A 17,255-nucleotide genomic window follows, 5' to 3' on the forward strand; every position below is an offset into this window, starting at 1 on the left:
AGGGAACTCACATACATTGCTGGTGAGAGTGCAAACTGGTGCAGCCACTATGGAAAACAGTATGGATATTCCCCAAAAAATTAAGATTAGAACTACCATACAATCTAGTTATTCCACCACTGGGTATTTATCTAAAGAACATGAAAACATGAATCCATACAGATACATGCCCCCTATGGTCATTGCAGCATTATTCACAATAGCCAAGGCTTGGAAGCCACCTGGGTGCCTATCAAGGGACGAATGGATAAAGAAGATGTGGTATATATACACAATGGAATACTACTCAGCCATAAGAAACAATGAAATCCAGCCATTTGTGACAACATGGATGGACCTTGAGGGTATTATGCTAAGCGAAATAAGTCAGAGGGAGAAAGTCAAATATCGTACACTCTCACTCATAAGTCGAAGATAACAACAACAAACGATCACATAGAGACAGAGATTGGTTTGGTGGTTACCAGAGGGGGAGGGAGGAGGGAGGAGAGTGAAAGGTATAATTAGGCATGTGTGTGTGGTGATGGACTGTAGTTAGTCTTTGGGTGGTGAACATGATATAACCTATACAGAAATCATAATATAATGCTGTACACCTGAAATTTATATAATGTTTTAAACCAATGTTACCGCAATAAAAATAAAAAAACAGTGAACAATTAAAAAAAAAAAAGTTTTACTGCAAAGAGGACTTAAGCCCCAAGGAAGAGAATTGTCCCAGGGCAGTTTGTTTTTTACACAGTTCTATTAGTCATAGGTTTTCTTTAGCAACATACATACTAAAATTGGAATAATATAAAATTCTATTCATCATTACACTCATAAAATATATATATATATATCTAAAATATTCAGTATTTAAAAATGCATTTGTGTGACAGGGAATTTATAGACATGTTCAAATATAACAGAAGGGCTTCATGTTAAATATTCTGTTTGGCTCCTCTCTCGTAGGTATAGTCTATCTATTTCACCTGAAATATAACCATAAAAAAAGAGTAAAAACAGTAATTTTATTACCTAGAGAATGTGTTTTGGAGAAAACAACCTGTTTTTAACATCCACTTTACCCCATTCCTTGAAATAATGACTATGCTAATTGTATAGCAAAAGTGGAAAGTGAAAGGGAGAAACAAGAGAGTAGCATGATAAATATACTATTTATTGATAGAGTTTGTCCTAATTTCACTGTTAGACCGTTGGTTTCCAGCTCTTCACTATTACACTTTTGCAATAATGAATTCCTTAACGCAAATGAGTTACTTTGAGAGAAACACTTTAATCACTGTGCCCCTTAGCTGTCATAGAGTTGAACTCACTTCAATAATGTAGGCCCAAATTACAACAAAGACTCCTGGGGTATCTGGTTGAACTTCTAAAGGAAGACCTTGTTGAGAAACCAACCCCAGGTGGCATCTTCCCCAAGGATGTAAAAGGCAATTTGTGGATCCTTGACTCTCCTGTGCTTCAGAGTTTGGGTCTCAAAGGTTTATAAAGCCCCATAAACTCTCATGCCATAGCCACGTAGAGATTCTTGCTAAGAACCTGAAGCAGATTCTCCAGTACAGGTGTGTATACAATATTTATCTTATTTTTGTATAATGGGCTTTAAAAGATCCAAACTCTACCTTTAAATACACAATGTCGCTTTTGTTTTAGAAGGCACTGGGTATTATATATCACCAACTAATACAATGTTTCAACTAAAGTTTGTTTCCAAGATTTATAACTGTTTTGGGGAACACAAGGTGCCAAATATGACACATTTTATGTTTCCAAATTAGAACTGACATGATTGTGTCTTATTCACTTAAATAAATTATATCACTACTCAAATAACAGAGTTATGCTCACTGAAATTGTTCATATCATAGTTTTATTTCCACAATATTACCTAAGATGAAAACAGCATGCTTCATAGAATATCCTGTGAAAGAAACCTGGATACACAACTACCCAAACTCCAAATGATTCTCCTTTTTGATAATATAACTCTATATCACCAATTTTCTCAGAAAATTTTTTCTATTAACTCTGAAAACATACAGAGAAGTGTATATAGAAGCATGATAAGTAATCAATGCATTAATGAAATGTGTTTAGATAAATCACCTATCTTATACTAAAATAATCTGCCAACATTTGTGTTGAGAAGATCTCAAAAAGAAGGGTTTCTCCTTGAGGAAAGTCACTGCATGAGCATGAGCAAGGCTTTAAGAAATGCAGACTCGTAGATTCCTGGTTTGACAGAACAGAATCTCTATGACATTCTCTAGAGGGAAATAAAACCCAGAAGAAAATGTTCGTTTCCTGGGTTGTTCTTCGCTCCACTGACCTAAAATAGTATGTTCAAAAATAAATTTATTTTCTTTATATTCTGCTTTATTGTTATATAGTAAAAATAATTCTAAGTACATAGAAACTATTTCTACACACACTTTTTAATGCTGCTATGATTACTCATTAGACATAAAACATTGGTGCTAACTAAAATACAACTCACCAATCTCTTTACCCTCCCTTTACTCATTAGTATTCAAAAGAAGATTGTAAATGCCTAGAGAATGATCAGGAATGACATTCTTAAATACTCCAAAATCATGTTTGTTAGCCTCATTTGACACTATGTTCATTTCCAGTTTCTGATTGCATGGAGCCACTGCTACAAATGGGGGTAGACTCCTTTGAGATAATATGCCACTTCTCACAAAAAAGTGGAGTAATCTCAGAAGAATCAATATGAATAAAGAGAGAGAGGGCCAGAGATGAAAATGTGTATTCAATGTGTGCCTGGTAGGGTAGTATGACTATAAAGATAATATGGACCTGACTGTGAAAAGCATTGAAAATGAGGCTAAAGCATATTTCAATTATCCTAAAAAGCTCAGATTACATATCTTAATCACTCAAAAAGTTTTAATGACTGTCACTTGCCTATCAGCTAATGTGAGAGAATCATGACATGCAGAACAAGAAGGATACAATAGTCAATGAGAATGTCAATGAAAGCTTCACCTGAAGAATTAGAAGAGGAGGATGCTTAGGACAGGAAAGTATTTATGGAAATTGGCATATAATACCATATGGAGCTTTGAAAGAGAAAATTAGAGGATGGACATGTTTTCGATTTGAAAAGGTTGCTTTTGAAAATTTATTATTGCAATTTAAAATTAAGTATATACCCAGGAACACACTAGATTCAGCAGAAATAGAGGAGTTGATGTAATTTGGAAGCATTTCTTTTGGGTGAGAGTTGATATGTTTGCCAAGGGAGACAATGGAGAGACTGAAGGCTGCAGACAAAATATTAAAAATTGTAAACACAGAAAAGGCAAGACGAGAAAGAGGCATGGGAGGGAACACAGAAGCAATATCCTCTAGCATAGCGATTGGGGATAAAAGGAAAGCTACAATATCAAAACAGAGTGTGGTCCCTCAGTGGAAAAGAATGCAGCTTAATTGAGGAACATATTAGTAAGTTTTGTTATGAATATTTAAAAAGATCTTGAAATAGATGAAAAAAATATATGGCGTCATCATCTAGGTTGACGTTTCTTAGGTTTGCAAGCCTAACCACGCGAATGTGCTCCAGTTGTAAATATTAGCCTAAATGATTGTTTAAACATCTCATAAGCACCGAAAGCTTAACAGGTTCAAAATATCACTTTGATCACTCCGTCTTAAACCATATCCTCTAATATGCAAAAAATGTCATGGTCATTGACCCAATTGCAAAAAAATCACTAAAGTCTTTCTTGATCAGCTGTCATTCCCGCATATATCTCTCATATAATTCATAATAGGAATTATGCTGAAGATATCATCTTGTTTCTGCTGCCAATGGTTTAACGCACCTTCTTCTCTCCACCTCCAGCTTCTCCGCTTTGGCCCAAGTCAGCATTGTCTTACACCAGGAATCCTATAACAACTGCTTGACTCATTTTTTTTGTTTCTGTCATGATTTCTACCCCTTTAATCCTATAATTCATTATCTTCATAACGGCAAGAATAATCTTTTTAAAAGTTAAAGCTGATCATGTTCACCTACCTTAAAACTTACCAATGCCTTACAATTTACTTAGAATAAAATCCAAATATTTGCTGTGACCTACACTAATCTGGTTGTAGTAATTCTCCATTTCCTCATTATTATCTAGTCTCTGGCCTCCGTTAAGTTCCCGTTCAAAAAAAAACAAACAAAATCTAAGTTTTTTTCTACCCTAGAGCAGCATTTCCAAGAAAGACACTCCTGCCTGGAATTTTGGAATGCTCTTCCTGTGATCTATTAAATAGTTGGTTCCTTCCCATTTTGTAGGTTTCAGCTCACATACCACCCTCTCGGAAAGGCCTTCCCTTAACATGCTGTGTGAAATAATTTTCCCAGATTATCCTGATGTATCTTTTTGTTAAATTTTCTTATTGCATTTACTACAATCTAAAATTGTCTTATTTATATGTTTTGTTACCAGCCTTTTGTTTCTTCCTTATTATTAAAATAGAAGGTCCATGAGGTGAGGGATGAGTAACCTATCTGAAGCGTGAGCATTTCCTGGCACAAATAGGAAATCAACAAATACTTGGTAAATAAATAAATAGGACGATGACTCAAAGAAATTAGGGAATCATGTTTGGTGTCAGAAACAAACTGATATCAAATATCCAACAATGTTGGAAGTTATTTTGGTCTTATTTTTCTGATTCTTTTTACATTGTTGCTTTTTTTTTCTCACTACAGAATAGTTTTCTGGTTCTTTCTATTCTATCCCTTTTTAGGGGAGACAGTGTCAGTAACTCTGGGCTTTTACAAGTAGGGCATACATGATACATAATCTTTTTTAAAAAAAAACACCTTATTGGGGCCGGCCTGGTGCCATAGTGGTTAAGTTCATGTGTTCCACATCAGTGGCCCGGAGTTCACAGGTTTGGATCCCAGGTGCAGACCTACTCACAGCTCATCAAGCCATGCTGTGGCAGCATCACACATACAAAATAGAGGAAGATTGGTAGCAGATACTAGCTCAGGGCCAATCTTCCTCACCAGCCCCCCGAAAGAAAACACTTTATTAAGGTATGATTGACATACAAAGCTGTACATGTTTACTGTGTACAACTCAATGAATTTGGACATAAGTATACATCTGTGAAACCACCACCACAGTCGATGCCATAAACATATCATTCACCTGCATTAATCTTCTCCTTTACTCTTTATTTATTATGACTAGTATTATTATTTTGCATTTGTGTATACTTAAATTTTTGCTAAAGTGTAGATCTTATTTTAAATAATGATATATTTTTGACTCTCTCGGACTGAGCTCCAAATCTTTAGGTAAGAGACTATCACAAAACTTTTTGGGCCAGGTGCCCCCACTGGAACTACCAATTGCTATTGGGAAGGGACTCTAATTTGCTCACTCGGAGGCAGGTGACCATTCTTCAAACAAACATCTCTAGGAAAATATGCAGTCATATTATAATAGCATGCTAATTCTTTGGTAAATATATGCAATGTAATTATCATAGAATATCTATAAATTAAGAATGTCTATTATTATTACAATAATGGAAAATACCAAAATGTGAAAAAATTTCAAGAAAAGATCAACTAAAAATCAAGACCAGACGTATTTTAAATTATTTTTAAATAATGTTATGAAACAATATAAACAACAAATATTGATTAATAATAAAACCACATTGGAAAAATATGAGGAACAATTGCACCAACTTGTGGGACAAGAATGAAAAGAGTTACAAGAGGGAAACAAAAGGAAGTTGTATCCAATAAAGCGTAGTGAGATGGGATTGCAAAAATGATAACATTCTCACAGATACCATTGTTTTAAAGCTGAAAAGAGAATCAGTAACTTGAGAAATAGATCTGAGGACATATCCCTGCATATTTTTGTCTGAGTTAATAAAATGGAAAATGAGAAAAAGCAGTTAAAAGATATGGATGGTAGAATTTGAAAGTTCAGTGTATGTTGAATAGAAGTTATAGAAAGATCAAATAAAGAAAATGGAGCAGGATTGTGGCTAAATCATCTATTCTTGAGAAAAAGCAAGATATAACAGATTAAGAAATCATAAAGCAACATTGATTATTTGGGGCATATAATTCCTCAAGCCTTCCTCATACTCAATGCAAGAGACATAACAAATGAATCATGGCTTCTATCGTTTGCAAGCTAATAAGATATTCATAATTTCATGAAATTAAGAGGAAGCAAATCCTCAAAATATGCATAATGCTCGATCATCTGTTTAATTTACATTCTTGCATTTTCTTTCTACCTAATTATTGAAAATTTTGTTAGACCTAGAACCTTGAGTTTAAAAACTGAGATAGATTAACATGCTTGTCAAAAAATCTCACTCAAGTAATTGTCCTTGACGTCTAATGACAGTTCTAAAAAAATTTCTTTAAATTGGTAATCAATTCTCCGTTTCTTCCCTAACAGACGGATTTCCAAATTCTTTCATGGCTCCTGGAAATTTCACCCGGGTCACTGAGTTCATCCTCACAGGTGTCTCGGACCGTCCAGACCTCCAGATCCCACTCTTCTTTGTGTTCCTGGTCATCTATGGACTGACCGTGGCTGGGAACCTGAGCATCATCACTCTCACCAGTGCTGACTTTCAACTTCAGACCCCCATGTATTTTTTCCTCCGACATTTGGCTATCATCAATCTTGGCAATTCTACTGTCATTGCCCCTAAAATGCTAATCAATTTTTTAGTAAAGAAGAAAACCACCTTCTACTATGAATGTGCCACCCAACTGGGAGTGTTCTTGGCTTTCATTGTAGCTGAGATTTTCATGTTAGCTGTGATGGCCTATGACCGCTATGTGGCCATCTGTAACCCCCTGCTCTACATGGTGGTGGTGTCTCGGCGGATCTGCCTTCTGCTGGTGTCCCTCACACACCTCTATAGCTTTTCTACAGCTGTCGTGGCTTCGTCTTCTGTATTCTCTGTGTCTTATTGCTCGTCTAATGTAATCAATCATTTTTTCTGTGATATTGCCCCTCTGTTAGCCTTGTCCTGCTCTGATACTTACTTTCCAGAAACAGTAGTTTTTATATCTGCACCTACAAATTTGTTTTTTTCCATGACTATAGTTCTTGTATCTTATTTCAACATTGTTTTTTCCATTCTAAGGATACGTTCATCAGAAGGAAGGAAAAAAGCCTTTTCCACATGTGGTTCACATATGATGGCAGTCACAGTTTTCTATGGGACACTACTCTTCATGTATGTGCAGCCTCGAACTAACCATTCAATGGATACTGATAAAATGGCTTCCGTGTTTTATACACTGGTGATCCCCATGCTGAATCCCATGATCTACAGCCTGAGGAATAAGGACGTGAAGGCTGCCTTAAAGAGATATCTGACAAACCCATACTGTTCTTTTAAATCAATGTGATTTTAGAACTCTGTAGGTAAATGAAGAGAGGGTTAAAATAAGCTGCCCTTACGTCAGAGAAAGCAAAGATTAGCTGGCTAACTTATAGGTTTACAAGAACGCCATAATTCTGGGATCTTAAAGGGGCTAGGATTTGTGAAGCAGTGATTTAAATAGTACACTGAAGGTCTTGGAGTTATGAGGTTGATAAAGAAAGAAAACATTATTCACTAATTTTGCCAAGTAGTATGCTGGTAGAAAGATCGAAAGTAATATTTCTAAGTATCAGGAGACATATATGTTAAAAAATACATAAGTTTTATCAGACAAAGTATAAATCCTAATTAATGAAAATGTTAGAATAAATTATTTAAGAGACCAGAGATGACAAAATTATCTACTGTATTAAAAACTTTGGAAACAATTTCCCTGAAGGAGGTGGGGCAAAAGGTGCTGACCTAAGTAACACTGGAAATGAATGGAGTGTGTAAGACTAAAGGCAAAAATAATCACATGTAGCACTGTACTCTAGTTATAGAGTTAGTTCTCATGTGGATATGGTTTAACAATTCTGGAACCATTATACATGTTACTGGAATTAAACAATTAAGTAAATGGGTGGCAGATAGTGAGAGACAACTTTCTCATTGTTGGCATAAGAGACTATAGAAAAACAGAGAGAGGAAACCAGAATGACCCATATGATAACTGATTAGTGTCACAGACATCAGCATGAACTCATGTTCAGCTTACTATAGATTCTGTGGGTTGTAAACAGAAATAGTCATAGACATGTATATCTGTGTGAGTTAGTATAGACATGTATATTTCCTTACTTTGCTAGCTGAGAAGGCCTGGAATCTTGTGGACATCTCAGTAGCAACATCTACTGCCCAGATATTAGTTTCTAATAACAGTCTTCAATACAAGGAACTAGGGCTCCTTTGAGATTTGACTGATTCTAGGACTGGGTGAGAAATTAATATGATGAGCAAAGAGCACATTATAGTGTCTGAAATCAATAGAGTGCCTAGAAAGAGAAAGAGGAAACAAATAAGAAAAGAGGGAAGGAAGGAAGGAAGGAAGAATGAAAGGAAAGAAAGAAGAAAAGAAATAGAAGGAAAAACAATGATGGGATATGTCATAATGTCACAGGAGCCAACTGAAAGTGCTTCCAATGGCCAATGCCAGAACAATTTGAGCAACAAAATAAAGTAGAATTTTAGAGCTGAATTATTAGCCCAAGTATGAAATTTTTCCATGATAACATACTGATGTGAATAACGATTGAATAAATTATAAATAGGGGAAAATGTTCAAATCTCACAGGCAGAAGTATTCCAAATAATTTAGGAATTCCAAATTCCTTGCCCTCAAGGAGGTGCAGCAGAACTCTCCACTCCTTGTGTGTGAGTTGCACATAATGACTCCTTTCCAAAAATTATAATATAGAAAGAAGAAGAGAATAACTTTATTGTGGAGAAATCAAACAAACCCTCCCTCAGCCAGGTGACCTAGGTTAACATTAGCACTGACAAGGCACGTTGATATATGTGCTCTTCTTATGATGTGATGGGAATGTCAATTCACTTCCATGGTTTTCCTCCCCAAAACTCATTACCCCAGTCTAATCTAAAGAAGAAAAAAAGAGATTTTCTTATCTAGCTATCCAATGTAAGGAGAAAAGGGATAAAGAGAAATTCATGTTTTCTCTTAATAGAAATATAGAATGAAAACATTTGGTGCTGGTCCTAAGAGTAAGGAGATTACTACGTTTTAAGGTAAGCAAATCAGTAAAGGAAATGTCTTGGAGGATGGAAGAAGCTGCTATGAGGTGGTTATAAGAAGATTGTTTAGGTTTGTGTTTATGAAGAGGAGAGAAGTCTAGAGAGGGGTTTCTTAAAATGTGCTTATGCACCGTTAGCATATTTCACAATTTAGTGAATCTTGGCCAAGGTTTCTTTGATGAAATAGCCTAGAATAGAGTAGCACAGAACACAAAATAGAAACCAAGTAGGGCATCTCATTTAATGAGAGGAACTGAGATAAGAGCACAAAACTGGAGACTAGAAAATGATTGCCACGTTTTGAAAACTGCTAGAATGCCAATGTGGCTGGAGTGTAGGTATCCAGACAGAGATGTGGAGATGAGTCTGCAGTGGAAAACAAGGCCCTTTGAAATGACAAAGTGAAGAACTATCATTCTAGAGTCTTGTTCCACTACAACCAGCTGAGTGAGCTTAGGCAAGTCACCAAAACTCTTTTTCAGTTCCATAGGCCATTGAGTGTCATCTTTATGTTGAAATAATTGTACTGGACACCAACATACTAGTCAGCGATGTTGAATCCTCCACCATATAAGAGGAGCACAAAATCAATAAAACTCTCTCTTTCCTTCACTGGAATGTCTTGGCTCATGTCTTTCTATCAGTGAGAATGGAAACACCAGTAAAATAAACTCTTGTCTAATAAACTTGTCCTTACTAATTAAGTTATCCAAAATGTTTTCTACTTAACTCCCTGGAACTTAGGGAGAAAAAATGTGAGGCATCCCAGAGAAAAGTTTTCTTTTATCAGTTGCACTAACATTGTGACAAAGCCTTTAGTTGATACCTCACATTGTCTCTCCTTTATTTTATTACAAAATTATTGATGAATGGCCCTAGTTTAAGAATGGGCAGTTAGAGCAGAAGATTTAATAAGCAAGGGAGACTCCTAGTCCTTTGGAAACACTTTATTTCCTGAAATTAGGTATGAGAACTCATAAATACACTAAAAATAGGAAAGAACGAAATTATTCAGTGTCTTTTGGTATACACCCACTTGGTAATCAATGTTAAAACATTGATAGCTTTATTCATAATAGTGCAAAACGGAAATATTTCAACCTTCTATAAGGTAGATAAAAAGAAGAATTGTGGGATACAAATAAAATGAAATACTACCAGTGCTAAAATAGCATGAGCTGCCCATATATGCAACAGCACAGATGAATTTCAATAGCATTAAATAGAACAAAAGAAGCCAGACAGCAACGTACTTTATCATTCGTTTATAAGAAGTTCTAAAACAGGTAAAATGAATTATGGTGATAGAAATCATAGTAATTGTGGCTTGCTATACAGTGTGGAGCAATTTACTGTAAGGAGACATTGAGAACATTTTGGGGTGATGGAAATACTCTCTAACTGGCAGCACCAATTAGAGCAGTAACACATGTTATCAGTTTTTAAATGTTAACCATGTACACTTGGCATTTTATTGTACCTAAAATATACCTTAATAATTTCATGTTTTAAAAGAAACCAATGCAAATGATCTTTTTAATGCTATTTTTAATTTGTTCCTCAGAAGTAATCCTTGAATTTTTATATAATCCATGTAGACAAACTTTAAAGGATATATAAAACTATTCTAAATATATATGTGTATAATTTACTTGATAAATTTCTGAACTGAATATTTAGTTTCCAGTATTTTGCTATACTAATAATACTTATAAGGATATTTATATGTTATAATAATGTTTATTACTCTACAGAACAGATTTCCAGGAGAAAGTTTTATGCCCAATGAAGATCTGCATATTTTCAACTGTTTTTGGACCTAAGGCAAGAGGTCTGGAATAATTACGTTCCTCAGTTCATGACCCTTTTCATTATCAGGCCAGGCAAAGCCCTTCTCTTTTCTTAATTTATTTTTTATTCCAATTTGTTATGAGGTGAATTGTGTCTCACCAAAATTCATGTGTTGAAGACTTAAACCGTATATCTCAGAATTTGATCCTATTTGGAAATAAGGCCTTTAAAGAGACAATTAAGTTAAAATGGAATCATTAAGTGGGCGCTAATCCAATATGGCTGGTGTTTTTATAAAAATAGGGAAGTAGGGCACAGAGAGAGATACCAGACGTGTACACAGACCCAACAATGGCCTTGTGAAGACATAGCAAGAAGGTGGCCATCAGCAAGTGAAGGAGAAGTCTCAGAAGAAACCAAACCTGCCAATCCTTTGATTTGGGCCTTCTAGGCTCCAGAGCTCAGAAAATACACTTCTATTGTTTAACCCACCCAGTCTGGGGTATTTTTATAAGATATCACTAGCAAACTAATACATCTTTCATCTTTATTTCTATATTCAGTCCCCTCTGCCACCACCAGGTTACCATCCCATTGTGTTCACTGGGAATCTGTTTGTTTTCTAGTGTCCTTAGAAAACGTACATTACTGTTCCATGTGCATGCATTTATACTTTACACAAATGTCATTGTGTCATATATCTCAAATTCCCGCTTTAAATTTAAGGTCTATAGGGGAAAATCTTCTGAGAAAAAAGAACTATTGTTGCAAAGAGAACTTAAGACCCAAAAAAGAGAATTGTTCCAGGGCAATTTCATTTCTCCATACTTCTAATAGCCATTACATGCATAAAAAGTATATCTAAAATATTCAGTGTTTAAAACATTTTTTTGTGTTACAAGATATTTAATAATATGACAGAAGGGCTTTACTTACTTTTTATTTTTTAATTTTTTGTTTATTGCAGTAACATTGGTTTATAACATTGTACAAATTTCAGGTGTACATCATTATACTTCTATTTCTGCATAGATTACATCATATTCACCACCCAAATACTAATTACAACGCATCACCACACACATGTGCCGAATTATCCCTTTCGCCCTCCTCCCTCCCCCCCTTCCCCTCTGGTCACCACCAATCCAATCTCTGTCTCTATGTGTTTGTTTATTGTTGTTATTATCTACTACTTAATTAAGCAAATCATACGGTATTTGACCTTCTCCCTCTGACTTATTTCACTTTGCATAATACCCTCAATGACCATCCATGTTGTCACAAATGGCTGGATTTCATCTTTTCTTATGGCTGAGTAGTATTCCATTGTGTATGTATACCACATCTTCTTTATCCATTCATCCCTTGATGGGCGCTTAAGTTGCTTCCAAGTCTTGGCTATTGTGAATAACGCTGCAATGAACACAGGGGTACATGTATCTTTATGCATTGGTGTTTTCAAGTTCTTTGGATAAATACCTAGCAGTGGAATAGCTTGATCATATGGTAGTTCTATCCTTGATTTTTTGAGGCATCTCCATACTGTTTTCCATAGTGGCTGCACCAGTTTGCACTCCCACCAGCAGTGTATGAGAGTTCCCTTCTCTCCACATCCTCTCCAACACATGTTGTTTCCTGTCTTGTTAATTATAGCCATTCTGACGGGCGTGAGGTGATATCTCATTGTAGTTTTGATTTGCATTTCCCTGATAGTTAATGATGTTGAACATCTTTTCATGTGTCTGTTGGCCATCTGTGTATCTTCTTTGGAGAAATGTCTGTTCAGGTCTTTTGCCCATTTTTTAATTGGGTTGGTAGTTTTTTTGTTGTTGAGATGCATGAGTTCTTTATATATTTTGGAGATTAAGCCCTTATCAGATGTATGGTTTGCAAATATCTTCTCCCAATTGGTAGGCTGTCTTTTCATTTTGCTGATGGTTTCCTTTGCGGTGCAGAAGCATTTTAGTTTGATGCAGTCCCATTTGTTTATTTTTTCTATTGTTTCTCTTGCCTGGTCAGACATGGTGCTTGAAAATATGTTGCTAAGACCGATGTCGAAGAGCATACTGCCTATGTTTTCTTCTAGAAGTTTCGTAGTTTCAGGTCTTACATTCAAGTCTTTAATCCATTTGGAGTTAATTTTTGTGTATGGTGTAAGGTAAGGATCTACTTTCATTTTTTTGCGTGTGGCTATCCAGTTTTCCCAACACGATTTGTTGAAGAGACTTTCTTTTCCCCATTGTATGTTCTTGGCTCCTTTGTCAAAGATTAGCTGTCCATAGATGTGTGGGTTTATTTCTGGGCTTTCGATTCTATTCCATTGATCTGTGTGTCTGTTTTTGTGCCAGTACCATGCTGTTTTGGTTACTATAGCTTTGTAATATATTTTGAAATCAAGGAGTGTGATACCTCAAGCTTTGCTCTTTTTTCTCAAGATTCCTTTAGCTATTCGGGGCCTTTTGTTGTTCCATATAAATTTCATGATTCTTTGCTTTATTTCTGTGAAAAATGTTGTTGGAACTTTGATAGAGATAGCATTGAATCTATAGATTGCTTTAGGAAGAATGGACATCTTAACTATGTTAATTCTTCCAAGCCAAGAGCACAGAATATCTTTCCATTTCTTTGTGTCTTCTTCAATTTCTTTCAGCAATGTTTTCTAGTTTTCGGTGTACAGATCTTTCACCTCTTTGGTTAAGTTTATTCCTAGGTACTTTATTCTTTTTGTTGTAATTGTAAATGTGATGGTATTATTAATTTCTCTTTCCGCTACTTTGTTGTTAGTGTATAGAAATGCAACTGATTTTTGTATGCTGATTTTGTATCCTGGAACTTGACCGTACACGTTTATTGCTTCTAAAAGTTTTCTGGTGGATTCTTTAGGGTTTTCTATATATAAAATCATGTCATCTGCAAATAGTGACAGTTTACTTCTTCCTTTCCAATTTGGATCCCTTTTATTTCTTTTTCTTGCCTGATTGCTCTGGCTAGGACTTCCAGTACTATGTTAAATAGGAGTGGTGACAGTGGGCATCCTTGTGTGGTTCCTGGTCTTAGATGGATAGCTTTCAGTTTTTCACCATCGAAGATGATATTAGCTGTGGGTTTCTCATATATGGCCTTTATTATGTTGAGGTACTTTCCTTCTATACCCATGTTATTCAGAGTTTTTATCATAAATGGATGCTGTATCTTGTCAAATGCTTTCTCTGCATCTATTGAGATGATCATGTGATTTTTATTCTTCATTTTATTAATGTGGTGTATTATGTTGATTGATTTGTGAATGATGAACCATCCTTGCATACCTGGAATAAATCCCACTTGATCATGGTGTATAATCTTTTTAACGTATTGTTGTATGCGATTTGCTAGTATTTTGTTGAGGATTTTTGCATCAATGTTCATCAGTGATATTGGCCTGTAATTTTCTTTTTTTGCATTGTCCTTGTCTGGTTTTGGTATCAGGGTAATGTCGGCTTCGTAGAATGAGTTAGGGAGCTTCCCCCCTACTCAATTTTTTGGAAGAGTTTGAGAAGGACAGGTATTAAATCTTCTTTGAAGGTTTGGTAGAATTCACCAGGGAATCCATCTGGTTTTGGACTTTTATTTTTGGGGAGGTTTGTGATTACTGTTTCGATCTCCTTACTGGTGATTTGTATATTCAAATTCTCATCTTCTTCTTGATCCAGTTTTGGAAGGTTATATGATTCTAAGAATTTATCCATTTCTTCCAGATTGTCGAATTGGTTGGCATATAGCTTTTCATAGTATTCTCTTATAATCTTTTGTATTTCTGAGGTGTCTGTTGTATTTTCTCCTCTTTCATTTCTGATTTCACCTATTTGTGCTTTCTTTCTTTTTTTCTTGGTGAGTCTAGCTAAAGGTTTGTCAATTTTGTTGATCTTTTCAAAGAACCAGCTCTTGGTTTTATTAATTTTTTCAGTCTCTATTTCATTTATTTCTGCTCTGATTTTCATTATTTCCCTTCTTCTACTGATTTTGGGCTTCTTTTTCCACTTCCTTTAGGTGCATTGTTAGATTGTTTATTTGAGATTTCTCTTGTTGAGATAGGTTTGTATTGCTATAAACTTCCCTCTTAGAACAGCTTTTGCTGTATCACATAAATTCTGGCATGTCGTATTTTCCTTTTCATTTGTCTCCAGGTATTTTTTGGTTTCTTCTTTGATTTGTTCGTTGACTCAGTCATTGTTCAGTAGTATTTTGTTTAATCTCCACGTATTTGTGGCTTTTCTGATTTTCTTCCTATAGTTGATTTCCAGTTTCCTACTGTTGTGGTCAGAAAAGATGCTTGGTATTATTTCAATCTTCTTAAATTTATGGAGACTTGTTTTGTGGCCTAAGATGTGATCAATTCTGGAGAATGTTCCATGTGCATTTGAAAAGAATGTGTATTCTTTGGTTTTTGGATGGAATGCTCTGTATATATCTACTAGGTCCAGCTGTTCTAGTGTGTCATTTAAGGCCAATGTTTCCTTATTGATCTTCTGTTTGGATGATCTATCCATTGGTGTAAGTGGAGTGTTAAATTCCCCTACTATTATTGTGTTACTGTCTATTTCTCTTTTTCTGTCTGTTAATAATTGCTTTATATATTTAGGTGCACCTACATCGGTGCGTAGATATTTACAAGTGTTATATCCTCTTGTTGGATTGTTCCCTTGATTGTTATGTACTGCTAAGGGCTTTATTTTTAAGTACTGTATTTGACTCTTCTCTAGTAGGTATCTTCTACCTTTTTTCACCTGAAATACAACCAGAAAGGAAAGAGTAAAATAATAATTTTGTTACGTGAGAATTGTTTTTTGGAGAATCCATTCTCCTTTTAACAGAGGTTTCACCACCACATTCTAGAAATGATGACTATGCTAATTGTATTCTTTGAAGTAAAAGTGGGAAAAAAAAACAGCAGAGAAAGTGGTGTGATAAAAATACTATTTATAGATACAGTCTGTTCTAATGTCACTGCTAGACCATTGGTTTCTCTCTCTTCAATGTTGTATTTTGCAATAATGAACCTCTGAATGCAAACAAGTTACTTTGACAGACATCCTTTAATCCCCGTGCCCCTTAGCTGTCATGGAGTTGAACTCACTCCAATAATGTAGGCCCCGACTGTATCCAAGACTCAAGGGGTGTCTGGTTGAACTCCTAGAGGGAGATTTTCTTGAGGAACTAACCCCTGGTTGCATCCTCTCCAAGGATTTAGAGGGCAATTTGTGGATCCTAGAATCATCTGTGACACCCAGTTTGGGTCTCAAGGTTCATAGAGCCCATCAGCTCTCATTGCCACAGCCATGTATTGATTCTCACTAAGAACCTAAAGCAGAGTCTCCATTACAGGTGGGTAGAAAATATGTGTCTTATCTTTATGTAACATCCAAAACTGTATTTGAAATGAGCCACTTCACTTACATTTTGGAAGGCACTCAGCATTATATACAATCAAATAATACGATGCTTTAACTAAGGATTGTTTCCAAGATTTATAACAGTTTTGGGGAACACAGCATGACAAATATGGTCCAGATTTATGTTTCCAAATTAGAACTGGCATCATTACATCTTGTGTACTTAAATAAATTATATCACTACTGAAACAATGGATTTTTACTCACTGAGATATTTTATATCATAGTTTTATTTCTGTAATATTAGCTGAAAGGAAAATGGCATGTTTCACAGGATAACCTGTGAAAGAAAATTGGATACACAACTTCCCAAACTCCAAGAGATGCTCCTTTTTGAAAGTATAACTATAGATTCCAAATTTTCTCAGGAAAATTTTCCATTAACTCTGATGACATACAGACAAGTGTATATGTATATACACATAATATGTAATAAATGCAATAATGGAGCATGTTTATATAAACCATCTACCTTATACTAAAACAAATCTGCCAATGTTTTCATTGGGAAGATCCCAAAAAGAAGAACTTCTATTTGAGGAAAGTCACTGCATAAGCAGGAGCAAGTGTTTAAGAAACTGCGGACACCTAAATTCCTGGTTTGATAGGACGGAACTTCTACAACATTCTCAAGGAGAAAAGAAAACCCAGGAAGAAAATATTCATTTCTTGGGTTGCCCTTAGTTCAACTGACCTAAAATGGAATATTCAACAGTATGTTTACTTTTTTTTATTCTTCCTTTTAATTTTATAATAAAAAAATAATTCTAAGTACATAGAAACTATTTCCATAAGCAATTTTTAATACTATTATTATTAAAAATTTTAACCATA

At 35.2% G+C, this 17,255-nt stretch overlaps 1 protein-coding gene across 1 annotated transcript; it reads left to right on the plus strand.

Moving 5' to 3' along the window:
- Positions 1 to 6,466: 6,466 nt before the first annotated feature.
- Positions 6,467 to 7,432, plus strand: LOC131395652 (olfactory receptor 8J3-like). Its single transcript, XM_058527504.1, has one exon. The coding sequence runs from the start codon at positions 6,485 to 6,487 to the stop codon at positions 7,430 to 7,432; it is 948 nt and encodes a 315-aa protein (XP_058383487.1). The 5' UTR covers positions 6,467 to 6,484.
- The last annotated feature ends 9,823 nt before the right edge of the window (positions 7,433 to 17,255 follow it).

This window comes from Diceros bicornis, chromosome 31, assembly GCF_020826845.1.
Source record: "Diceros bicornis minor isolate mBicDic1 chromosome 31, mDicBic1.mat.cur, whole genome shotgun sequence".
NCBI classification, from domain to species: Eukaryota; Metazoa; Chordata; class Mammalia; order Perissodactyla; family Rhinocerotidae; genus Diceros; species Diceros bicornis.